Below are 27922 nucleotides of genomic sequence, written 5' to 3' on the forward strand. Positions count from 1 at the left end.
TGCTGTGAGAAACATCACTTTGCTGTTGCTCACAGAGGCAGCGAGAGGCTGCAGGGCCTTACCCGTGGTGGGGGGAAACAAATGGAACAAGAGTCACTGTTAAAGGTCAGACTTCAAGGCTCGAAAATATAGTCCAGTACAGCTGTATTCATTTGAAGTATAGTCATGTTATATATGATGTTGCTGAATAGTTTTAATATATTTCTGTAAGTGTGACTAGAATGCCAGTATATAAATGTTGACTGGTTTAGTCAACATCAAAGACATACATGCAAATTAAGCCCCTTTGAAAAAGCGTGGTTACAAGGCATTCTCTCACTATGCCAATTTACTAAAAAGAATGGGTGAAGAAAAAACTAAACTGAAATTATATTGCCTGTTTAAAAAACAAATACAATTTCATGTCCATTTATTTAAGTTTTAGTTTATTATCTACAGAGACGACTCTCATGACAACTGAATCACAGAAATTGAACGGACTTGACATTCCAGAAGATGGTACTTTTTTCTTTGCTTCACAATAAATCCCTATTATTTTTCACATGCAGTCTTGTATAAATAAATAACAAGAACATGATTTTAATATTGTAGTAGAGTCAGTTTGACCAAGCTATTCAACTTAGATCTGATGTTTACCAACTGAGGTTGGGATGAAATTGCAGGTGAAAAATGTTCTTCTGAGTGTGATAGTAGAAAAGAGTAAAAAAGTTGATTCCCAAATCAAAAATGTAAAACCTTATGGCCACATTTAGCATGCATTTTGTACATGTAGCTAAATACTTCTGAGACATATATACTTTGTCCTAACAATAAAAAACTACAATTACTCTTATACTAAATATGTAACATTTTACTAAAATCAACTAAATTCAACAAAAAACTTTAGAAACATTTAAAACTATTATAATCTTTTTATGCCCATTCAGGATACCCAGAGGATTCATTTTAACAGCGTTACTGGACCTTAACTATTAAGTACTAGCCAAAGTAAATGTGTTCACAGTTTTGGCTATACCAAAACTGTGAACACGATAAACATATCTGCTAAACATCTGCATGTTGGCAATATCACTGTGAGCATGTTTACATGCTGATATTAACATTTAGCTCAAAGACTTGTTGAAAAGGAAAGATCATTAATAATTTGTACATTTTAATGTGGCTGTTTATCATTACATATGCTATTTGCAATAAAATTAATTTATGATATTATATCATTTTAGTTGTCGCAGATGAGCTGCCCTATGCATAATGTGAATGTATGACTATTTTTATTTCAAATTTCTTTACAATAACATTTCTTTACAATTACTATTTCTATGCTAATAATTGGGAATATTTTTTAAGTCAGAAGTTATATGACAAAGGGAGCTTTTTCAAAGAGAAATGTTGAAAACATTTTGAAAACAGATTCAAATTAAAAACTATAAGAAATCCAAGATTTTCTGATTTGTACAGTTTTTAAGCATAACAATTCCGTGTCACGGTCAGTGAATAAGTTCCATATTAAAGATGTCCCAACACTCAGCAGAGCACTATTTTCTTTTTATTTCATTATCACATGTACAACATAACAGTCACCCCCTTTACATCCCTCCCCGACTTTACTTCCCAGTGTGGATTATGACAACACTTTTTAATTTCACAACACTTCAATCTTATGTGGTGAGTGATTATTCAGTTTTCAATATTAAAAGCACTTGTGGTTGAAGAAAATGTGTCATCTCAGCCCACAGTTTTTTTTTTTCCTCAGTCCAGATTTTCAACTTGTTATATGAGGTGTAGACAGCGGCGTTAATTTCCTGACATTTATGAATAACTCGGAACAGTTTGCGTGCAATGTATTGTGCTTCATTTACTTTAGCATTTAAGAATAGCATTTCAAAATAGGATATAACATAAAAGATGTCAAGATCAGCACTGTTAATGCTGGTTTCTGCTTGGTGATATAGAATGATTATTTTTTCTATATTTAGTTTTTCATTTCCTAATCAGCCTGTTTGTGTACATGACAAATTGTGTCCACTTGTTTGAGTAAAAGCGTTAAAGAAAAAACAAGCTTTTGCCACGCTAATGACCTCCCCTGATAAGAACACGCCCACACAGAAAGAAATAACAAGGAGAGTTTAGCTAAAGATGGACAAACATTTCATCAAATAACTCCACAAGATAGCATTGGTTCTCGTTTTCATCACATGGTCCTTTATGCAGTGCAAATATCTGACAAAAATTTACCAATAAATTAAGTTCATGTGCAGTATGGTTTCATGTCCATTGGCACACACAGGTCAGGCTGCTGGTCAGACAGGTCCTACATGAGCACGCAGCTTTTGGCCCGGTCCTTTCTAATGGCGGGTGGGTGCTCGTGAATCTCAGTCCGGGGCGGTTGCTGGGAGACCCGCTTGAGTCCTCGACGTGAGCCAGCACGTTTGAGTTGGGGCCGATGGATACGGGACACAGATGCCAGGGTGGTGACGTGGAAAACATCGCGGACGCTGTTCTCCGAATACTTTGACGTGCACTCTGTGTAGGCCGCAGCTCCGATCTGCTTCGCCGAAGCAGTTCCCTGAAAATACCGGAAAATACAGAATATGGGTCTGTTAAGTGGAAGAATAAACAGTGAAGACACAGGTAGCACATTCAGCAGACGACATTAACTTTTATTTTCAGATGTGTTTTTTTGCCACATGGCAAATGTAAATCTGATATTTAGTCTCCTTTTTAGCTCTGGGTTAGGTCACCGCCAACTCTTTGATTTGGTTCTCTGTTGGTAACTCTGAGCTTTCACATTGTTTTGCCTGCAGCTCATCTTGTAGTTGATGTAAAAAAAAAAAAAAAAGGTTGATGAGAATACTGAGACAAAAGCAAAACAATAAATAAATGGTAGTAAAACTAAGCTTTAAGAAAGCCTCTTAATTAAAAACCTAAGCTCTCAGAAGCTGGGGCGTACAAACAAAGTAACATCCTCCACGCAGCTATGAAATATTCATGGCCTATCTCTGCAATTGTGAAACTCTAGAGTAAAAGCTCATCTTATTCCCAGTAGTGGTTATCACCATCTTAAATCTGGACTGGTTGAACCTCTATTTTGTGCTTTAATTTTGCTCACCGGTACTGCAACAACACTGGCTCTGTGCGTCGGTGTTCCTTATAGTAAGAAACTTAGTTTTCTTTCTTTATTGATTCAACCAATCATTTAGATCTTATAAGTAGCGTTTCTGCTCTGTGGCTTTCTCACTATCTCTTGAGTTTCCCACTTAATTTCATTCTTTTTTTTACTGGAGTGTGTCATCAATTGAATTCATCAACGTCTTTGACAATGAAACACCAACACTGTGTGGGTGTTCAGCCATTAGTGTTGGAAGTATTCCGTATTGAAGGAGTATCAAGCAGTCAGATGTGGTAATAATATTTCTCTTCAATGGAAAAACATTAAAGACTCGAGCTGTGCTTCCAGGGAGGCTGCATTATTGCAACACTGTTAAGGACAAATCCATCTATTTTCTGCCTGCGCTCTATTTTCCATCTTTTTCCATCAAGTCTGGCCGCAGTGACATCAATTGTTTGACTACAGAAGTGCCGTGCACAATCCCCCGAGATTAAAGGATCTATTGCACAATACTATGAAGCCAATGGACACACTGTGTAATTAGGACTGCACTGGAAAGTTACAGTATACATCCTGCCAAACGAAGTAATAGTAAATGGGATAGGCTCCAGCACCCCCGCGACCCTAATGAGGATAAGCGGTATTGAAAATGGATGGATGGATGGATGGGCAAGGAATTGTTGCTGTTACAGTTTCAGGAAAACGGATGGCTTAATCAATGGTTTCATTTAATTTGGAGCTAAATATCCAGAGAAAATAATCTGAGATCTTGATGGACCAATTTGTATGCCATTACTGACTGTAAAGTGAGGGTGTTTACCTTTGCTCTGTCAGAGGTATGAGAACATATAATATTTTGACAAAAGGCTGCCAAGAAGTGTGAATTGACATTTACTTGAAAATAGGCTATTAATATTCATGCATGCCACTGTTCATTGCTCCAGACACAAACAAAACAATTGTATTATCGCACATCCGTTTGTTTGTCTCTATCTTTGCTCATTCCCAGCTCTTTTATTCTCCTAGTGTTAACATATTTTTGGAAGTTATGATCTGAAACAAATGCCATTCTCCAAATTCATTTTCAGAGGTTTTGTTTACAGTATGGGTACCAGGGAGCAAAGTAATGGATATCATTTGGCTGGAATGATACTATTAAATTTGTCCGTCAGACAGTGTTACTATAGACAAATAAAAATCGCTGCAGCGGAAAATTAGAAATGACTGTATATTCAAAATCTTATGGCGTTAAATAAATTAAGTCAATACGGTTCAGTTCTTCACACATGCAAAATGAAGTTATCATTATTAGGGTATGGTTGCAGGAGCAGCAGTTCATGTAGTTTCCAGCTAGGTTTGATGCTGATAAAGAGAGATAAGTGGTGCTTCCTCTGCACTCCTCACCTGTTCGTGGGTGACGGGAATGAGTCTGTGTTTGGAAAGCTCTCTCATGACGTTCAGGTCCGTCCTCATGTCCAACTTGCAGCCAACCAGCACCACTTTGGCATTGGGACAGAACTCCTGCGTCTCCCCCTGCCACTGTGTATTAACAGACAAAAACATGAGTGCACCGGGTCATTGTAAATCCAATATAGGTTTGAGTGAGGATAGTAGAAAACATATTATTTCCATTCTTCCTGCCATTATTCACACTAAACTAAGCAAAAGAAATATAACCCAAAAGCTGGATGCACAAACTTGGGCGAACATATTATATGTTTAGCATTAAGATGTTCCTTACTTAAAAAGGGATATGTGGATAAAGGTGTGTATACATGTGTTGGCCATATAACGTGGCAGCGACAGTCTTTATATTAAACTTGAACCTAGAAAGAGTTAATTTTATCGCTTAAGGTGTAACTTAACATTCACCTCTTGCTGACCTCCAGGGTTTAAAACAATATAGATGTTCTGTTAGCCACAACAGGAGCTCACGAAAGCAAGATGCTCACGGGACATAAATGCTGCAAGAAGACCGAGAGAAAGAGAGACATGACTCAAACTGTTTAACTCTCTCTCTCTCTATCGTTTTCGTTCTCGCTGAGACTCTTGTCATAATCTCCTCACACCATGGCACAGACAACCACTTTGAGCGTTGCTGTTCCATTTGTTCTTCCTTACAAAGAGATCCTTTCTCCCGGATGCCTGCGTCGCTGCTGTTACGGGCTGCAGCAGGGTGTTGTGCAGTTATGCAGAGTGAGCTGTTGCCTTTCAATGGGCCGCTCCGCCAAACAGTGTGCAACTGGTGAATAGCAGCAATTTAGAAGAGTCACAAAGGAGCCACGGGAAGAGCAGATTATTGTTTGTGTTAATGTAAAGAATCGGTAGGAGCGCTGTTCCGGATAAAAAGCAGAATACACACAATTGAAGCTCAGTGTGGTTGATCAAAGGAAGAAAATGGACTATGGTTATTTCTCGATAACTTTGGTGACCATTCAGTTTTCAAATAGTTGTGCAATCCAGGTAAACTGCTCTTTGAAAATACACAAATCAAAACCACCAGGAAGGGCTGACGCTGTCATTTAGGACGATGAGGCCATGTTCTCAGTAATTATTCTGTGAATTTCTGGGAGTTTTACACCCTTTTGAGGATTATGTGATTACACAAATATTCACAATGAAGTTGAATCTGAATCTAATTCTTATACCCACCCATTAAAGGTCCCCAGACGATGAGTCCTGATGACTTGACTTGATCCCCTTACTTTTCCTCTAGGGCCTCCATGACGTTGACATTTGTGGCTTTAATTGAAATGTCTATTGAATTGAATTGTCATGAAATCTGAAACAGACATTCATGTTCCACTCAGTATTCATTTGAACAACTTTAGTAGACCATTAATAATTGATCTAGCACCATCATCAGCTAACTTTAACTTTATCCAATACTTTGGTTTTATGACTAAATAGCCAATGTTAGCACACTGACCTGCTAAACTAAGATAGTGAACAGGATAGATGGTGTAAACATTATATTTGAAATACTGCCATATGTCTTGTCGACTCTTAGTCTGGTTAAGACTTCATATGTGACTGGCACTTAGTATTCTGTGTATAGATTGTGATTCCAATTATAGACGCCCTATCATCATCAGCCAATGAGATTGTGTGTGTCCGTCATCCTCTGCTATTTTCCTTACAGTGCAAGCATGCTTTATGTTGCAGCCTTGAAGGTTGGCTATAGAGATGGTCTCATCACAGCTTTCATAATCAAATGTTTCCTTCACAAATATCCTGATACTTCAATCCAAACAGGCAGGGGGATAAAAAGACAGAAAAGAGATAAAGAGCAGGAGATGCAGAGGTGCTGATATGCTCCATGTGAGAAAGATTTCGATTAAGAACTTGAGAAAATGTTGCCGGCTGCAAAGCATGGGTTGAAGCTGTAAAAAAGGTAATAGGCGAGTATTGACTGGGATAACATCTTCGAATGAGTGTTTGAAGAGAGATTGGACTGAAGAGAACAAAAGATTTGTTTTCATTTTTAAAGGAAAAGGGGAAGTGATAAGGAGTCGGGGGGAGGGTCATTTTTGTAGCTTCGCAATACTGAGAAGAAAATAGTCCTTCTAAGAGGAAAATTGGAGGGCACAAGATGTGGTAAGCAAAAGGTTGTCAAAAATGGCAAAGGGAAAAGGTACTATGTACTGCAAGGGAGTTATTTGAAGATGGATGCTTGCAATGCTTGTCAAAGTAAATGGAAATAAGACAAGGTGCCACTTAAATAAGATAGAATAAGGATACGTTGCTTTGTTTTGTATCTTAACTTTGAATAGAGTGACCCATCAACATGTCACTTTGGCATCCTGGGCATGCATTGTGCGATTAGTTTATTCACCACTAGTACTAAGGTCATCTAATAAGTTCAAAGTTCAAGTTAGGTCTCAAGTGGACCCCCTATAGATGGGAGAATGTGTCTAACATAAAAGATAAAAGACAGAAAAGTGTTTTTCTCTTGTATCGATGATGTCATTGATGAATGATGGTGCTGACTGCAGGAATGTCTGTCGACTCAAAGGTCGAACGCTCGAAATACATTTGATATTCACAACTCACAGATGTTCGTTAGCAGTTAAAAGTAAGAGTTATCAATATCCAAAAAGCTACTAGTGTTCCATGCAAATTAAATTAGATGAAACTTTCTCTTGTTATAAGACAAGAAATGTACTTTATATAAGTCTGCGATCACAGTAATCTGCATTTAGGAGCAGTAGAATGCTGTAAAGCTCCCGGAGAGCAACTTCGTGTTCAGAGTCTCACTCAAGGACAATTTGACATGCAGAGAGACGGAAGGAGACGGGGATCGAGCTGCAAACCTTGTGAAACCTTGTGATTAAAGAACGACTCGCTCTACCCCGTGAGCCATTAAGCACAATCAATATTTCATAATAACGATGTGTCAAATGACAATGGAAAAAGGCTCTCTCGTAGTGATGAACCTACAGATCAGTATCACCTGAAGCTGCAGGTCCGCTCAGCTTTACAGAGCTTCACAGTGAGTTCAGCTCATTGTTTATCTGTACCTCGCTTTTGGACCGCAGTAGGCAGCTGTTTACATTGGAAAAAACCCTTAAAAACCAACTTTACACTAACTGCTCAGCCCAAAAAGGCAGCGTAGTAGTCGTGCTTTGAAGAAATTCCTTCATGGCCAGAGAGAAGAATCAATTTACGCAGAACTATCTGAGTTCACATGGCATGTGAGGTATGCATTAAGATAGACTTGAAAATACCAGAACCTAATCGTTCAAGGCTGCTATGATGCTTTCAGTCCTGCTAAGAAACAAAATGCACCTTGAAAACCATCCGAGTTTTGTCACGACACATTCACACTTCTGTCAATGTGACACTGACCTTTTTCACCACGCTGTCCAGTGTTTCCGGACGGCTGATGTCAAAGCAGATGAGGACAGCGTCTGAGTCGGGATACGCTAACGGCCGCACGTTGTCATAGTAGGTTGAACCTGTGGGCGGAAGAAAGTACACACAGACATCACTGACATTTCCAGGTGGATTATATGTCATTTAGTTACTTTGCAGAAGAGTTTTATCACAAAATGAGTCATTACAGAGCACCTTGGAGATAATAACTATGATTAAATGTAATTACCGTGAACTAAGCCACTCTGCAGATGACAATGAGTGGGTGTTATTCATTGCTTTCAAAACGAACAGAGGGGCCTCATCCACAACCCCTGGTCTGTTTGTCTGATAGTCTTGAATAAGCCAACAGACAGACATGTGACAGTGATATAATGAATGGCTCCCACAAAGGGTCACCTGGTATTTAAGAATGGCATGTTTTTTTGCCGGGGGCCCAGTCTGAATTGAGCATTGTGACCTGGGCAAGGGGACACATTCCTATCCAGAGGGAACGCCATTCCCTCTCCGTCTCCCTCATTGTCTGCAACACTACGTGTTATTGTCACCGTGCACAGGGCTTTGGCAACTTTACAAAAATGTGTTTGACAGAAAATTCCCATACAACCTGACTGAATCTGAGTTTCTGCCACACATACAGCCCAAACAAATAAAAGCACAATTCAAACATACCCATTAAGTTATTTTCAAAATAGCACAGCTTTCAATTTAAAACATGCTAAAGGAGACTTTTATTTCTCTTTTAAAAATCTAAACGTTGTTTGAGTTCTTAATGACTCCTCTTGTACGCAGATGCAAAATATATTATTATTATACACCACAAAAGCTAAACATGTTGTAATTGTTATTTTACTACTTTAAAACCAAATTAAAGGGTTTTTTTTTAAACTCTATTTTTGATTGAACCACCTTTAGCCTGTTGATGTTTTGGAAGTTAAAATAAAGATAAAAGCACCAAATGTATCCAGCACAATACAATATACAGATAAGATAATCATTATTTCACTAAAATACATACTGGGTGTTTTTACTTTTACAAAAAGCTGACATAAAAAATGAAGATTTGTCTCATGTCATCAACTACAATGTTCTTAACACTCTTAATAATATGGATAGCCAAAAACTATGAACTTTAAGCTACCAAGTTGTTTTAAATTTTCATGACACAACATCAACACACCTGGAGGGCAATATACAAGTATAGTGTATGTGCATTATGTTACATTTACCACAATTCTTTTGTCATGCTGTCAAAATCTGGCCCCAAAGCAAACCGTGTGTTTGTGCATCTGTGTTAATGTCAAACTAAAGGCCACAACCATTTTACCCTGTCTCTCCCACTAATTCCTGCTCCTGGGTTTCACACATACTGTTTTAGCACGCACGCTCTCTCACTTTACCTTTTGTGTCAAGCTTTTCTAGGTACAGATCGAGTCTTGACACAAAATGAGAATGATTATATGAATGAATGTGAAATGAAGCAGGGCTGAGTGGAAGTGTTCCCGACAGTCCCCAAAAACCCGTAGGTCTCCACAGCTCCCACACACGCTCACTGGCATCAGTGATCCGACAGCTGTAGCTCAGCTTCACAGGTGCTGTAATGTTAACAAAGTTTCCGTCTTTATAAAATACTGCTGGCCTAATCTGGGCAATAGGACGGGATGCTGTAAAACAAGTCATTTGCAGAGCTGCTTTGTCAGCACTTTTGCAAGTACACCAGGGCCTATATAGGCTACAGCTATGCAGAGTAATGTCTTTTGGTCAGCTGTTATCAGAAGAACTTGTGCCGACTATTCCAAAATACTTTAATAAAGGATGTCCACAAAGTTATTACACAGACAAAGACAACCAACTGCATATATGTTCGTTATTTACAATTTCCACGTTTGAAAATGTTATCTTCCATTGAATTTGATCATATAACTGACTGGCACTTTTGGCTGTGTATCAAAATAAGGTAAACAACGATATGTTTGACAACATTTAGAATTGTTTTTCCTAGAGAAAGCATTCATTTTTCAACTCATTAGGAAGTAAGTAATTGCATTTTTATTAAAAAAAACTTTTAGATTTGTTTTAAAGTGTTTTAAGAGTCAAGTTAAACCTAATTCTCTCTCTCTATATATATATATATATATATATATATATTTTAAAATGTTAAGAGTTTATATTTGAACACATAATAACGTTATAATTTACCATCACCTACTAGTAATTTTTATATAATTTAGGGCTTAAATGCATCATAATCATCATAATACCTCAATGGAACCTCTGTTAACATTAGCTGCAAATGAGATGAAAAATTATATCAGATCGGTGCATATAGACTCACATACTCCCCGATACCCAATCCTGCATTTTAGGCTATATTTCGCTAACCTTTAAGTTCATTAAATTAACAATGCATTTGTCTCATAATTAACGGTAAACCAAGGAGGACATATTAATAGTTGTGAAATTACAACTCAAGCTATTTCTAATATTTTGTTAATGAATAAAAGGTTGAACAATGTACTTTAAGGATACAATGTGAATCAGTTGCAATCATTTATTTCCAGTATAAAAAACATCAGATACAGACAATTAAGTTCTTCCCAAACCTTTCCCCCAAGGTAAGATGAAGTAAAAAAATTAAAAAATGTTAAAAAAAAGAGCACGGTAGAAAGCTCAATAATAACATCATGAAACTCCATTATGCTTTAATGTAAATTTAAAAAGCCATTTCACATAACCTCCTTCTACTCGCAGAAATAATGAAGGTGGAAATATGTACTCTATCATAAAAGCTAGGACACATAACAGAGTTAGACAACTACATGAATGTAAATGATTGCAGATAATAAACTGATTTACAAGAACTGTCCAGGGTGCTGATCAGGTCGCCATGTGAATGTAATCCCTTGCAGGCGTGTAACCAGGGATTCGTAACATGGGATCCACATCAGCAGAAACATCTCCCAGTGTTATCTAACGCAGCAGAGTGCAACTCGCTCTTGAGTTTGCTTTGTCTAGGACTGGCCCCGCCCCATTAAGACAACGTGTTTATTTAGCAGATTGCTTTTCTCTGGTGTATTTAGTTAGTTGGTATTTTTTCAGCAGCAGTCGTTGTTTATTGTTCTGCCAAGTCTTCCTCTGTTCAGTCTACCTAGCCCTGCCAGAATAAACAAGCATCAAGGATCCTGAATCCGGAGTCTCTCTGCGTTTGAATCCTTCTCCTCCTCTCATTAATGGTTCCCAAAAACAGACAAATCCCCAAAGCAGCTTTGAATTAGAATTCATTTGAAGACTTATTACAATAAGCTGTCAAAGCTTTTTTTGGTTTGTGACATGAACCATCCCGACGACACACAGCAGGATGTACAAATGTAACGCATGTTTCTTAAAGGACGAGTTAGCCTACATACACTTGTCATACATTTTGGAAAATACACTCAATTGCTTTCTGTCTATGAGTGCATGACTGCAGTTAAAGTCGCTGAAATCAATATTTTCACGTCAAGAATAGATCACATGTTACTTGTATGTGAAAGAGGTTGCTCACATTGCTGAACCCACAGAGAATTACCACTCGACTCTTCAGTTTCTCTCAGCTTTAAATGTTTTAGTGTCTTCTGCAGCTTTGGTGTTCTGGACCGCATCTTAAATGTTTTTGGTTCACTCTCACGGCGCTCATCAGCATTCTCAGCCGCAGCATGCAGCTGTTTGCAGTAAAAAAAAAAAAAGTTCTGATTAATCCCGTACGCACTGCCAGTTCAGCACCAAACGGCAAACAAAGATATTTCCCTCAGGAGTTGGTAGAGACCAAAACAAAGCTAAAAATATCAGAGCAAATATCAGGGGGCCAGAAACACAACTCAAAATGAATTCTCATGACTCTCTGAATATGTTTGACTAACAAGTTTGTGACACAACTTAATAAGGTGATAATAAGTCAGTACAGTGGCCAAAAGGGCAGTTTGCCTTAGTGATCCTAAGTTGGATGCCACTAAGAATTGAGATTATGATACTTCATTATTGTCATATTAGTATCAGCCGACACAGTGACACTGGTATTGTTTTAACCTTACGACTCTGTGTGTGAATCACTGTGGCTAAATGTGGTCCTGGAGACACCGACCGCAGCAGATGTACCACAGAGGCGGTTTTCAGTACTTTGCCAGGTGCTTCCATGTCGGTCTGTGGTCAGATTTTGTCACCGCCATAGAGACGCCACACTGCAGGATGCAGTCATTCAACTTTACTAGTGTGTAGTTGAGATCTAAATGAGCTAGAGTTTGAAGATGGGTGTGGTTTGAGCAAAGGAGCCAGAAGTAGGGGGTTAGGAAGTGGGGAAGGGACCATTGCCCTCCCCACTGCCCACTTTATGCTCTTTGTCACGTATATTAAATACTTCATATTAAAAAAAACATTCATGCTTGTAAATTAATTCAGCTACACCATTCCTCATAAAACTGGTATTAGCTTAATCTTGGATAATGCTAGTGCTTACTTGACTCTTCATTATACACAAACACACACAGACTGCAACCCTCAAAGTCAAGTCTCATGATGTCAACTAATCCATGTTCAGCACTCGAGCAGCAGCTAATGTGTATTATTGATCTGTGAGCTTTTTTTCCCCCCCTCTCTGGGACTTGTAGTGTGATGCCCCTCATGGGAAGATTCCTGCTGTTGTAGCAGCAGCACAAAGAAACCTCCGCCCATCTGTCACTGTCTGAACCCCTCTGATCAAGAACAAACTCAAAAAGGCACTCACTGGAGGGCCGCATGTATTAAACTATCTCAAAGGACTGAGGTTCACTTAAAGCGCTTTCAGCGAGTTTACTTCGATGCTTCCACCCGTCACACAGAATAACATTGTTCTAATACTCAAGGATGTAACATAGCATACAGGTATTTACGTCAAACATATGTTAGATGTGTCTCTGCTGTACAACGTTTTGGCATAGAGACGCCCAACCGTCTGGGAAACAACACCGGGCTGTTACTCCACATTGGGTTGTCATGTGTTTGATGTTTGATCCGTACAAAAAAGCCATTTCCTTTTTTTCAATTGTCTGGTTGGTTGTTCGCAACAACAGGTTGGTACGTGTACCCCGTCCACACCCTCTTGGTAATTTCATATAATCCACTTGTGTGCTGCTTTTGACAGATACATCTCTTTGATTCAGTGGCTTCTGAGAAAGGTCCGCCCTCCCTAAAAGGCTCATGTAATGTTGCCTGAATGATAGCTTCTAAAAGAGTTACACAAAGTGCCTCACAGTAATGTGACACCTGATGCCAAACTACATGCTTTGAAAATGGAAATGCACAAAAACTGGTATGTAATCCACTTTAATGACATGACACTGGGCTGGATTACAGGAGTGAACAGGTTTGTCCTGTCACTGACACATTATCACTTAAGTGAGATACTTTAATTGTGCCATTTGATGTCGACTGACGTCCATAGTGCACAACGACGTCATACAGGAATGCAAATGGTATGAAATTACTGACCTTCTGAGGAGTAGGGCTGCAACTACTTTAATTATTTTCATTATCACAATTTTCGAGAGCATAAAGTGACATCTTCAAATAGCTAATTTTGTCTGACAACAGTCCAAAACACAAAGGTTCAGTTTACTTTCTCATAAAATACAAAGAAAAGCAGCGCATCCTCACCTTTGAGAAGCTGAAAATGGAGAAAGAACATTGTGTGTGTTCCTCTTTATGACTGGACAATGCATTTCATTTATCAAATTTGGACATAAAAACATTTACGAACATAAATGTATTATTATTTATGACAACCAAAGACATCTAACCAGACATTTATCCAAAGAAGTGTTCATAAATAACATAAAAATAACAAGAAAGAAGTTATCATGTACTGGTAATACACAAATACACTGATCTGACTGTGTATTTATATGTATGACTCTATATATGACTATGTATGACTTTATTATTAAGCCATTTATTTTATTTGGGCCTACAAGACACCAGCTATTAATACAATCCAGAGTCAACATTAATAAATCACTAACAAATCCTGCACTATATATTTGTAATAATACATAAATCTGAATGAATACTAGTTAAATTGTCTATCATTCCTTCTTTTCCGGGCTTTTTGAAACAAAGTTAAACAACTGTTCCAAAATAATAAATCTTACACCGTTGTCCATGTAAACACAAACGAGTGATCATATCATGTTCATACACATTTCACCACTCATTTATTCAGGTTTCTTTCTTCATTTCATCACCGGTCAGTATATTCGTGACTGTACTGCAGGTTCAGCTTAGAGGAAAAGATTTTTTGTTGTAAGTTAAGTTTCTTGATGAGCGACCTTTAATGAGCTCCACGAGGCAGATTTCTTAATTATGAAATGAAGGGAGGGATGTTATCTATTCTGTTAAATATGGTAAATCTAGTTCCGTTTCTCATTTTGTCTGAACCTGTAAAACTAATTATTAAACATCCGTTGTTGTATTTTTTCGCACTAACCAAAATTAATATATGTATTTGGTTAGTCAAGCTCAAAACTGTAAAGTAGCTGATAAGAGACGATCAGACTGCATGCTGTATCTTTCAGCATTCACGGCTCTGCGTGATTCAGTAGAAACATAAACACACCGTGAGATCATAATTCATCCTCTCTTACGACATTTTTGTCTGCCATCACAGCACAGTAATGATCATCAATACTGAAATCCTGTTTGTCCCAGTCATGCTCTTCTATAAAAATAGTGCCCTTTTTTTGGAGGAGGGGTTCATCCAGGTCTGAATTTCGGAAACACATCCAGAGAGGGAATGGCATTAAAATGTAATGCTACTGATTAATGTATTTTTCTTCCACCACCAGAAAATATAGGTAATACCTCCCACAGAGATAACTGCTACACACTCACGGCGTGTGAACTGTGGAGACAACACGTCTGTCTGGTAAATAACAGAAGCGATATCAGCCTGTCCGTTTAGATGATTATCATACAGTAATAGAGTCCACTCAGTAGAAACACATGCACGCTCAGCGTGGATAATCACTCAGCGACTATGCATCAACACCTTGAGACGCCCTGCGGAGCAACACTGTGCCGCTCCGGCTTTCTTTCCTATTTTAAGGAGAAAGTGTAATGCCTGATATATTTTTCTCCATTCTCTCATTTTGTTCGCCGTGTCATTACAACAACCCATCCATTGAGGCAGAGGGATCAGATCATTTCTGAAAATCTCATCAGAAAAGATATATATGACAGGATATTATTATTTTTGTTGTGTTTATCCTCCTATGATAAAAAAGTGAAACTAATCCTATTTTTAACAGTGAGAATGTAACTCAAAGTTTGAACTTCATGGTGAAATTAAGTGTTTTAGCTGTTTATAAATCGTGGATTATGACATTACATGTTATTTAGCTGATGCTTATATCCAAAGTGACTTACAATAAGTGCATTCAACCGTGAGTACAAACTCAGAACAACAAGAATCAAGAAAGTAACATTTCTTCAAGAAAGACAAAATGCTATAACTAAGAGCCATTCAAGTGCCACGGAAGTCCTAATCTGATTTTATTCAAGGTATCGTCAAAGAAGATGTGTTTTTAGTTTCCGGCGGAAGGTGTAGAGACTTTCTGCTGTCCTGATGTCAATGGGGAGCTCGTTCCACCAATGAGGAGCCAGCACAGCAAACAGTCGTGACTTTGTTGAGTGTTTAGGTCGTAGTGACGGAGCTACGAGTCGATTGGCAGAAGCCGAGCGAAGTGAACGAGTTGGGTTGTGAGGTTTGACCATGTCCTGGATGTAGACCGGACCCGATCTGTTCACAACACGGTACGCAAGTACCAATGTTTTGAAGCGGATGCGGGGGCCACCGGTAACCAGTGAAGGTCGCGGAGGAGCGGAGTAGTGTTGGTGAATCTAGGTTGAAGACCAGTCTGCTGCATTCTGGTTGAGCTGCAACTGGAATATGCTGTGAAAACTCCTCTGCTTGTATCCCAAACAATAGTCTGAAAACAGTGTGGAGAAATGATTGATGCCGATGCTGCCAGTCACATCAAGAGGCAAACAGTCTTTGCACAATGTGCTTCTCTGCAGTGTGACAACAGATTTGGATTTTCCATACCACACAAACATGTTTGTTTTTTAATATATATGGTTGACTGAAATCTCTGATGAAGACATTCAACGTAATCTGCTTAATGTTAGCGCCACAGGTTTGTACATAGAAATGTAACGTTTTAGAAACGTATATCTTCTTCCGACTAATTTAACAATTGCTTGAGAGTTTAAAAAGTTGAGTCAGATAGTAATAGGGCCTTTATATAACAACAAACACTTGTAATAAAATGTGTTTACTGAAAGTCGGGCTAAAGTTCCCTCAGGTTTTGTCTATTCAGATTCGCAAGTCTGTTTTAAAGTAATATTAGTCATATACTATTAGTAATATTTGTTATTTTCGCATATCTCCACAGTGAATCCGAAAACTATGGGACAGATTTAACAACAAACAACAAAACTATATCAAAACATCCATTTACAAACTCAAGCAGAATATAATCCAAGTCTCATATCCAGACGTATTCATTTTCACCAAATCGATTCTGTCACTACTGGTTCATGCACGGCCACGTAGCACGTTAAGGTGGTGAGTAATTGATCTACAAATGGTCATTTATAGGTTGAAGTATTCCTTTAAAGTCAAGTTTATTTCATTTTGACTGAGAATAGTAACAGAATGCCGGGCTGGATTTCAGTGAGAAATGCTCCGTGATGTTTTTGCTTGTTTCTAAATCAGTTAGCGCAGAGGGAGAGCACTGCCAGTGAGCACAGTTTTTCCTGAAATCAGCAGTAATCCTGCAGGAGTCCTTTAAATTAATGACAGGGGGCATCTGGGCATATCCCCTTCACATTAAAGCTCCCAGCTCCTGTTGTGATTGTGTATGCTGTCTGAGAAGCCGTATGTTCCTGTGCAGCCCGGATTCTCAAGTTCAAACCCGGACTTAAACATGGAGCTCTGCACCAACACTCTACGGGCTTGATGGGAGTTTCAAAGGCCATACAGCCAATGGGATAAGAAAGAAAAAGAAAGTCCATTATATTATTATAAAAGGCATATAATATTATTATTAAATCTACAAGAAAATCTTGACATTAAAGCAACAACATATTAAAAAAAGAAATGTGTATTACAAAGAAATGTAACTCTGTAAATAACATTTTGCACGGAAAATTTTAACTGTTCAGTTTAAATGCCAGAAAGTATTGTGTCACTAAATGTGCCTATATATATATATATATATATATATATATATATATATATATATATATATAAATATATATATATATATATATATATATATATATATATATATTTGTCTTCAAATCTTTTAATATGTATCACGCTTCAAGTCATACAACACAGTTTTACTACAAAGCTGTTCATCAACTAAAGCTGTGATTCACAGCCAGGAGTACCAATATACCTCACACCATGTGTGGGTTAAGAATCACTGAACTACTGTATATGATGTACCTTTCCAGGTAATCATTCTTGTAAAGTAACAATAGCCTGTTCCTTTTCAATTGTACAATAGAAATCACGGTATATCACAATGCAGTAGAAACAGGGTCACCACCCTCCATCTCCTCCAACCCTCTCAGTAATGGCTGATGTGTTGGAAGTTGAATGGAGTGGTCATAGCTATGTCTTGCATTATAGATAAGGGATAGAGGGGGTCTTAAGTGGATGGATAGACCCCGTGAGTGCCCTCCTGTGCTTTTGTGTCTCAACAAAGTGCCCGACAAAGTATAATTACTTTTTTCCCTGTCTCATAAGAAATAACAACTGTGGTTTTAAACCGCTTTCTAAAACATGATGCTGGTGTCCGCTGTCTTGGTGACAATATTTCATTGCAATGAATGTGGTCATGCCGACATTCATTTTGCTCTCTTTTACGACGAAAGTGTGTTTTACAACATCTTATTGGTGTCGAGATGGTTCTGGGTTGTATTCATTCAATCACAAAACACAGGAGTGTTTATTGCAGACACACTTCGACTGAGTGCACCTTTCTAGTGTTGCCTGTCTTTTGGCTCTAAGAGTACAGACTTTCTATCAATGGAGCGAACAGATTATGCTCTCCAGCAAAATGATACTGGATAAATTGTATGAACCAGAAAGAGCAACAGTAACTGACATATAGAATATACGTCATTTAAGATGAAGGTTAATGGACATGGCAACCCCCCACTCGTCCACTCTAAATGTGTGTTACTGTATCTTTGCGTGCAATCAATATTTAAACATGTCTATACATTATGTTTTGTGTCAGGCTCGGGTTGCTTATTGTCTTTATATTTTAAATTTAAAAAATTTAAAAAGATGGTGCATAGTGGACACAAAACAGCACCTCTGTATCTAAATGAACATTTAAATCACATGTTTTAAAACGTGGAGGATGAATGAAGAGATCTGAAAAAGAATGAGCGCTGAAACGCAACTTGAAGAATAAATACACAAGTGTGGTATGTGTTGATGCTGGAGAATCATATACAAAAGTCATATCTAAAAGTTAGCAGTCCAGTGTGCATGTTGATCCAGACTTCCTGTCTCTCTTAGACTGCTCAGTTACACATGCACCAGGAGCTGAGAGACAGACCGGGTGGGTGTCCCCTGGGAATGAGAGTGGAGATGCATCTAGGCCATTGATTTTCAATGTACCCTTGGTCTTCTAATGGGCTGCAGGAGCAGAAGAGAACCAAACCAGGGTGACTGGGGCACAGGCTCACAGTATGAAAACCTACTGACACTCATCTGGTCCAGCATGCATTCTCCTATACATGACTCTGAGCACTTACTCAGCCCTCCACTTTGACACTATATCCTTCTGTCTCTTCACTGTCTCTATTTATATATTTCACCACTCCTCTAATCTCTCAGAGCACTTATACGCTTACTCACACAAACATACACGCCCCTGCACATGTTTAGTGCGAAAAAAAAACAGCACTTGGACTAAAATCCCAGTTCCTCCACTTTCCGCACTTCTGTCCAAAAAGCCTCTGTAACGCTTCGACGCATCAAACTATTTCCTCCGCTCATTCCTGTCATGGAGCCAGGTGCCACTCACACGCAGATGCTCCCTCAGAGCACATCTAGGTAGTGCTTTCAAGGAGCCGACGTGTAATTGGTGTCATAAAAGCTGCTCATGAATGAATGATGCATTGTTAAGGCAATCTTATCCACAGACTCCGTGGAGCTGGGATGGATAGATGGAAGCAACAGGGTCTTAAAAGTGCCAGCAATGTGTGCATGGTATATGTGACAGAAAGAGCAGCATGTGAGCTGTGAGTGCAAGCAAGCTCTTATTGACTTGTCAAGCACTCAAGGAAGTATCACAGCAGATTCAGCTTACATGCTTCTGAGGAGAAAGCGGCTTTGGAGGGCAGAGTTCAAGGCGTCAAAATCTCAAGACGTTCCTTTCGTCGCTCACTGTTTTAAGGCGTGACGCCGCAGGTTCAGCCGGTTGCTTTATCCACTGTTACCTCACACTTTTCACATTTTCAGTTCACTTTTGTTTTTGTAGCGAGTGTCCTGCGGGCAACAGCTGCTTTTTTTTGTCGTCAGCCAGCCACAAAGAAAGAAAAGATATCGAGACTTGAATTTATTTGCGGCAACAGTAAAATGTGCTCGTTCTTTATGAATCCAGCTGAGACAACAGACCTTAAAAGCCTTAATTTAAAGCATCATAAACAAAACCAATCATTCAGCATTACTGAGACTACGTTTAAAATAATGCTGCTAAAACTGGCTTAATTAAAAATCCCTTTAACCTGCTAAACTGATTTTTGGGGTAACGAAAACAAGTTACAAACGCAACGCTAACATATTAACACCTTAAAGCTTGCATTGGTAATGTTGAGAATTATAGCAAGAATGCCTAGATATTAAATAATCCAACTCCGATGAGAGTAGCGAGCTGCAACACTGACAGTCGGTCTCTTCAGGCCTGCCTTCAAAACCTCTCCCCGCGATTATCATTGTGAACATAAACATTTCATAATGAGCGTAAACAAACATGGCTATTGTTAGTAGCCACAGCTGTTTATCGCAGGTAAACAGAAAGGAAGGCGGTCCCATCTTTTTATTTGGGTTGAATGAAATTAGCGCTGCGACAGCCTGAGATACTAGATTTGTTCTTGTTTGGACATTTATATTAAATAATATATTGATTTCTGTCAGGATGTAAAGATAATTAAAACATGTTTTAGGAGGATTTTACTAACCCAATAGTTTTAATTTGATATGGCAACTATACTACATGTCATCCAAATAGAAATAACTTCACTCTATGACTCACTTTCCCCACATTTAATACATAGAACAACAACAAAAATGATTGTGGAATGTGCTTTGCCCAAAAGACTTGTTTTACTACCTCCATAGCTGTCATGAATGACAAGGCGAACTAGTACAGGTCTGTTTTAATGCCAAGTTTAACATTATTACACAACATTATATTACCTTGGATTCTAGAATTGTGATTTTTAGGACGTATTCATAATTAACCTCTGGGAATTAATTAAGAATGTAAAGGTCACCCCTGCACTCTGTCCATTAATCTAATGTATGACCTTTTTAAGAGCCACATTGGCAAATTGGTAATAATTGACCAGATGCGTGCAGAATTACTCTGAGCGCCATGTCTGTTTTTTGTTGTCACAGCCCATAAAGACAGATTAGAGAGAGTCACATGTGGTATCTGAGCTGCCAGGACACACCGAGCTAAGGGCAGAGGCAGCATGGGCTTTTCAGAAGAAATGAGAAAAAAGATTTAGTGAGAAGGAGAGACATAAAGACAGAGAGAGAGAGACTGACAACAGAATTGCAAGCTAAGCTAATCAAGTGCAAGAGCGCTGAGAGGGCAGTCCCCGTACAGTGGGACTCCTGACCTTGGCCAGTTGGACACAGAGGGGAGAAGAGACCGGTGAGGGGTTGGCAGCCAGAGCTATGAAGAATGAAATGAAAGAAAGGGAGAGAAAAGTGCAGAGAAGGGAGAATCAATGAAAACTGTATTATACTGTAGTACGTGAGGTCGGCTGGGATCAGATTTTAAGTTTATTTTCATTTGGTGACCATCACAACTGCTGTGTCATCGCTATCAACATGGCTCGCAAATTGAGACTAATTTATTTGGGGGTTTTATGGCTAATTGCCTTTTGATGACTCCACGAGACGCATGTGCACATTTAAATATTGCAGAAGCTTCTTACGCAGAAGAATTGGACATATTACTTGAGTCGTTTGTTTTGTTTTGTATTTGTTGTGAGCAGAAATTATATATTTTTCCCGGCAGACTTTCAATTTTCAAGTTAAAAACAAATGTCAGCGCCATAAAGCACAGAACAGTACACAAAGGAAACTCATATGCCAATACAGAATATGGTAAAGAGGGTGTTTGATTGCTAGATTTTGGAAGAACTAGCCTGGCCCAGGGAGAAAAACTTTTTGGGCTATGCAGATGGTGAGCAATGTTCATTGGAATAAATGGCCACTATTGCTACTGATTGGTTTGGGCAATCTCCTAAATACAATTGGCTAACATGAACACTATGTCAGACTGAAAAATTAAGTGAAATAAAAGGGCAAATCAGTCATATTTTCAGGCCTGGGTAGTGTCATTTCAGGGCTGGCAACTGCTTCGGGACCCCAAGGCCCTCAGGGGGCTGAAAGCTTCCAGATTCACCATGTGGCAATTTTGGTCATTTTATTATTCGCAAATGAGTTTGTTGACACTGTATGCACCGCTAAAGCACAATATAAACTGACATATTATGCCTTAGATGACACCCGCATTATTACCTCATATATGCCTTGTCTTGTAAGAGGGAGTTAAAATCTAGTTAAAGACGTTATTGTTTCAGTTTATATTGTTCAGTTTAATTATGATATTCATAAATTAGGAATTCAGTTTCATAAAAAAAAAAGAAGCACTGCTTAATTTCTATTTGCAAACCAATATATACACAATGGATACAAAGTGGGAGAAAGGTGAGTTTGTTTTGTTGCCGGGCCGAGAAAGAAAGACTTTGAAACTCGTCTTGACTAATAATATTGTTCTGACTCTGGCTCTTGACTCAGCATTCAACTCATTTATAAAAGACACAAAATGAAAGAGATGAGGATGGCAGAAAGGTTGAGAGAATGATGAAGAGTAACAGATATATACACAGAGTAGACCGAGGGAGGAAAGTAGTTTGTCAGGAAGACAGAAAGAGTTTAACCTTCGAGGCAAGGCGTCTGGAAGCAACTCTGTGAGGATGTAGAGGAAAGAGGCAAGAGGGTGAGGAAGCAGTGGGTGGTGTAGTGACATTAAGCATGAAGGAGACAGGGGGCAAGTGTTTGGTCACACAGCGAGTGCCTGATTCATTAAATCCATTGTTTGTTTCTGCACAATGGGCGAGCAGCTCGGAGGCTCGTTCTGGCACCTTGCCTAACACTCTCTCACTCTCACAACACTCCTTATCTCCTCATCCATCCTTCTCTAATCTGTTATCCTCACAGGAGCTCTGGCCTTGTATCATACAACTGGGATCACTGTGTGTTCTTCTGTCATCTGTATTGGCATCCGTTGATTCTCCGAAGCGACGTACAACAAATCAAATGAAATTAATTTGACATTCAATTGGTACCACTTTGTTGCCAAAATGCTATATTAAACTGTTATGATACTTTGTGATCACAGATTGTTCTATTATGACTGAGCTTCAGCAATGGCCTCTTCCCCACTGGTTCAGTTCACCGGCTGTCATGCAAACTGCACACACAAGCCATGACATGCACCGGGACGTACACAGACAAACTTAATGCTCACAAACATTTGCCCAACTGTCTCTTACGCATGGCTGCACATGCCAGTGAATGCACACACACACACACGCACACACACACCAGCAGGCCTCTATATACTCAAACAAAACTGTGATTGCATAAGAAATACCAAATGTAAGTAAGAACAAAAGTTCAAAACTCAAGGGTGTTACAGCGACTGATGCAGCAGCACACGCACACACCCATCAGCTCGCCAAGTGACTGTAATACCCCGATTCAGTTATTAGTCAGAAGAGGCAGGTACCAGGGGGAATTGTGGTAATACTGATGTAGGGGTCAATGCACCTGCCCGCTGGGACAGAACCAGAATGGCTCGCAGGGACGCGGCGAGGCAACGCACGCTTCTTCTCTCAGAGCTGGAGGAAGCCAGCTCGGGTCAGACACGGATCACTTGCCATAATCTAGATCACTCAAAGGTCTTCTTTTGGCATAGATCCAATTAATTAAATTTATATGAATTCTAGAGACCGTCATTCGATGGGATCAAACTAGCCTTGGCGGCAATCGGGCAACCGGCCCCCTCGACCAAACCCCACCCATCTTTATTGTGATCTCAACTACACATCTGTAACATGATGTGACTGCATGTTGCAGGGTTGTGCTGCTATTGTTGTGACTAAATTTGTCTACAGACAGATGTATGAAGGCTATGATGACACACACACACACATGCACACACAAAACCAGCCACACACTGTCGCGGCTAGTAATAAACAGGCTACCTTGTTTCCGGTCTTTATGTTAAGTTAACCAGCTGCTGTCTGTCGTTTCAGATTTATTGTGCAGTGTGAGTGGAATCGATTTTCTCATCTGACGCTCGGAAGCAAGCATATTATCCAAAATGATGACTATAAGGTCCTTCCTTTGTCTTTATCTCCACACATTTCAGTACAATTTGGCATATTCTTTTATATTTTTTAATGTATTATTGCTTTTTAAATCAATAAAAAAGCTATTAATAAATGTAGTATTTGGGCTGCCAGGTTGTAAAAAAAATCAATTTAGCTGGTGTGTATCCTCCTATAAAACCTTTATAAAGTATTTCTTATTAAACACATTTTACATTTTTCTTTCACACGCTGATGTAGAAAAAAGATGTTTGTTAAATGTATGAACGGAGAAGGCTTAAGGAAGCTTCCATGACAAAACGGCTTCCATCATATTCACACAGGTACGGGTAGTCACACCTTGGAGAGCTATGTCCACTATGTGCAGCAAGAGGATGCCATTATGATGACATAATAAAGTGAATAGCACATGATTCACACAAAAAGATAAATTGAAATTGTTTTGTATGGTGGAGTAAATGACGGTTTAAGCATTCCTTTGGTGTTCAGTGTGTGCGTGTGTGCATGTGTGTGTGTGTGTGTATGTGTGTATGTGCGCGTGTGTGTGTGCGCGTGTGTGTGTTTGTGAGAAACAAGCAGCAATTTTAGAGGGTGTTGTTCAAACGCAGTCGAGTGGCCTCACCCACTGCAAGCCAACAGGCAGCACCGGCCTCAGCAGCTGCAGCTCTTAATCTCCAGCTTGTCTAGCTGGTCTTCCTGTATGTCTGCATGGGTGGAGGTTAATGGAACGGTGCGAAATTAATTAATTAATTGCTGCTCTCTGTGGAACAAGTTTTCAGGTATCGTCATGAAGTGGAAATTAAATTTGAAAGGGCCTGAAGGCTGACAAAGAGAGGAAGTTAGTTTACGTCTGAAATAATCGGACAGCTATTCTAGTCTCAAAAATGTAAAATAACTTTCAACTGTGGTCTAAAAATGCACATTGTGGCATCAGTCCTCCTCACATATTAGAGTTAACTTCGTAGTGTTGAACCGCGGGCCCAGAGCTCTTCGAGTCAACAAAGATCTCTGATATCAACATTTGTTTACTCAAAATAACAAAATCCACGTTTGGAAAAAACCTGCCATGTTGCATGGATTTGGCCACGATGTCAAACTGCAACTGTGATAAAGTAATTGTGTACGTGTTCATAAGAAATGATTATGCTGTGACAGCTACTTGGAGCAGGCACACTTGTTGAAAGACAAGTTGTTTATCCTCTCCCAGAGTGGATGTATCTCTGTTCACATTCATTCTAAAGGTGATGACAGGACTGAAGTTATGGAAACACTGTGTCTGCTAATGATGAATCCACATTGACCACAAAACAGTGTCATTCAGTACTCCCAACAGATTATCCTGACACACTCTTAGTGGTCACTTTGTTTCTGGCCCACAGCCTGGATGTTGTTGAATGCACCAACGAGTCAGCTGCTTACGAACCTGGAGCGCCTGTTAAACTAACTTCTTCACGGGCCAGATGCTGCGGCACACCTCATCATCACATCAGCATCTTAATCGTGTCACACAAAGGAATGAAACCAAACTCAAGTGCGTCTCACCTGAAGTGTCCCACATGTTGAGCTCGATCCTCTGTTTGTCGATCTCGAAGCTGGCTGTGTAATTTTCAAACACGGTGGGAACATAATTCTGAAAAAGAGACACGTGTGGCCAAAATGAGATGAAATCTCACAGGGGTGTTGTGTACATTGTGAAATTCAATTCAGATCATGAAAGCATGTGTAGAGTAGATATGGCTATTTCCAAGCTTTGATTTCATCATCCTCAACAGTTAAAGAGTTTCTATTGAAAAATAAGAATATATATAAAGTACAGATGATATGTTTGTCTGTCTTCTACTTTGGGGTACTGTATTTTTGTTATTTTCAATAGTATATATGCAATTTAATGATATGTCCCATTGTTGTAAATGTATGGTCATTAATAGACCAAACCACAACAGAGATTGTGTTTATTCATTCAAAACTATTTTGATATTGTCCAAAATGTCCACAGCTCATTTAATACTAATCTGCTAAATATGTATGGTTTGTAAGTTATTTTTACCTTAAAAAAGCAATAAGGTATTTAAGTGTTGAATACCTTTTTGTAACTTCTTGATGTTGCACATGCGATTAATAATAATGAATAATTATTATAAACCTAAAGACCGGTGTTGATTCGGTGTGTTGGTTAGAGGCGGTCCAGCTCACTGGTTGTGGCCGTAGTCAAACCAGTAATGGTTCAGTGTTGACTGGCGGACTGCTCCTGCACGGACTGACGCGCACAATGCGCAAAGCAGATATATGAGGCAACATGGGCACGAGTCTGAAAACTGAAATGTAAATATGTAATCTCTTTTGACCGCAAAGATCAAGCTAAATTATATTATAGAGAAAGAGACATCATCTGCCAAAAGAAATCTCCCATGCACATGGCAGCATCCCATTTAAATGGAACCAATAAGAACGGAGTAAACCACAATAGAATACATAAATGTGAATAACATCAGTCAGTTCCCACGTGAGATGATCTGATATCAGAGATGATATCAGCAGGTTGTTGAAGTTTCTCTGGAAATCTCCGTCTGGATGGAGACGTTGTCGTGCCGTGTGGTCTCAGAGACTGTACTCGTGTTTATCTTAATGAAGAACTCTTCTCTTACCTCCGGGTACGAGTCTTTGGCAAACACGTGAAGGAGAGCCGTCTTGCCACACTGCGTATCGCCGACCACCACAATCTTACAGCGAAGTAATCCCTTATTGCTCTCCATGGTGCCCCGAGTATAACTGCTCAGTTCTGCTGCCCACTTGTCATTTAGCTCCAAACAGGTGGAGTGTCGAAGAGCAGCTCGAAATGTTGTCTATGTTTTTTTTCCCAAAGAAAAAATATATTCAGATCCAAAAACTTTAGCACTGCAGTCTGATGTAGTTTCAACTACATGCTCTGCGTAATGCTGCGCTCCTCTGCTCCACTGGTGAAGTGAGGCACACCGGCAACTCGTGTCAAGGAGCGTCACTAAACCAGAATTTCCTGTGCGATCTTTCAAAGTAAAAGACTACATATTACGACCCATGACGTGATATGAATCTGTCCATATGGATACAACCTATTGGATAACTGCATTGTAGATGTAAACTGTTCACACATATTGTAATTGCCTGTGTGTGCATCAAAACTAATCTATAGGAGTAAGGGTGGTCTCATAATAACCAAAATGTAGCCACACAGCCCAAGTCAAAATGTCCTGTCCGAAAAATACTAACATGTCCTTAAGACTCAATAACAATTCAGCTATATAGATTAAGTCGAGAAATTAATCAAAAGAATGACTAATAACATAGTTTTTATTATTTTCAATTTTACTTTATTTTGAAGCCAACATGCTAGTACTTCCGGTCTTCGCGTGACTGTCTCTGCTGTCTTCGAGTCTCAACCAGTGACAGGCATTCATACCAATTGTCTCTCACAGTAAACAGTAGCACATATGAATGTGGATGTTTTTCATTAACAGAGAATATTTGATATATTTTCAATGTAATGAAACTTGCATTAAATTCTCGTAAACTGTATTTTATTTTAGATGTTATAGTGCTTTATCATTATCACACTGACCCATGTGTTACACAGTACAACAGGCTGATTATGAAGCCTATTGTACTCCATACATACAATGATTATCTTAAGCATGTCATCGTCACTGTACAGTTGAGAGCTTTTACAATTCAGTTAAAAAAAAATGATGCTGGATTAACTGGCACGTGACCCTGTATAGAAACCTGCATCCTAACAGTTTGGTAGCCTATGAATAACGGTTAGTCATTGAACTACCTTATTCACTTCATAAGTTGTCATAATGATAAGATCAGTGAGCTGACTCATAGACAGAGAAAAAGCGGAGGAAAGTCTTTTAGCGCCATCTTCTGGTCAAACTGAAGGAGTCAATTGTTTGCCACACAGTGTGCCACACAAGTGACATGTATGTTTTCCATTCAGTTATTTTTAGAATTTTTCATTATGAAGTTTAAAATATAGCAATACTGTATGTGCAATTGATAGTAAAAACTTGACTTTTGTGCTGATGATATGATTTTAATATTCCTGGAAATGTTAACAATTATTATCGTCCTTGTCATCAGTTTTTTGGTTTTCCATCCTCTTTGCAATATTGAACTTCTAGATTCTAAACTCAAGTAAAATTAGAAATTCGTGCAAGTATTCAAAAGCTT

The 27922-nt window shown here is 39.0% G+C and overlaps 1 protein-coding gene across 1 annotated transcript; it reads right to left on the reverse strand.

Moving 5' to 3' along the window:
- Nucleotides 1-1526: 1526 nt before the first annotated feature.
- On the reverse strand, nucleotides 1527-26677 carry LOC117749173 (rho-related GTP-binding protein RhoN-like). Its single transcript, XM_034559404.1, has 5 exons — nucleotides 26359-26677; nucleotides 25256-25343; nucleotides 7958-8067; nucleotides 4514-4648; nucleotides 1527-2566 (listed from the first exon to the last, which is right to left on the reverse strand). Exons 1-5 carry the CDS (start codon nucleotides 26464-26466, stop codon nucleotides 2312-2314), a joined length of 696 nt encoding a protein of 231 aa, XP_034415295.1. The 5' UTR covers nucleotides 26467-26677; the 3' UTR covers nucleotides 1527-2311.
- Nucleotides 26678-27922: the final 1245 nt, after the last annotated feature.

Source organism: Cyclopterus lumpus, chromosome 19 (genome assembly GCF_009769545.1).
Source record: "Cyclopterus lumpus isolate fCycLum1 chromosome 19, fCycLum1.pri, whole genome shotgun sequence".
In the NCBI taxonomy this organism is placed as follows: Eukaryota; Metazoa; Chordata; class Actinopteri; order Perciformes; family Cyclopteridae; genus Cyclopterus; species Cyclopterus lumpus.

Excerpts from the sequence above, each read along its gene's own strand:
- LOC117749173 (XM_034559404.1), bottom strand. The coding sequence starts at position 26,466 with ATGGAGAGCAATAAGGGATTACTTCGCTGTAAGATTGTGGTGGTCGGC. Across the intron at positions 4,649-7,957 it reads TGGACAGCGTGGTGAAAAAG|TGGCAGGGGGAGACGCAGGA; the intron begins GTCAGTGTCACA and ends GTTAATACACAG. Across the intron at positions 2,567-4,513 it reads TTCCCGTCACCCACGAACAG|GGAACTGCTTCGGCGAAGCA; the intron begins GTGAGGAGTGCA and ends CGGTATTTTCAG.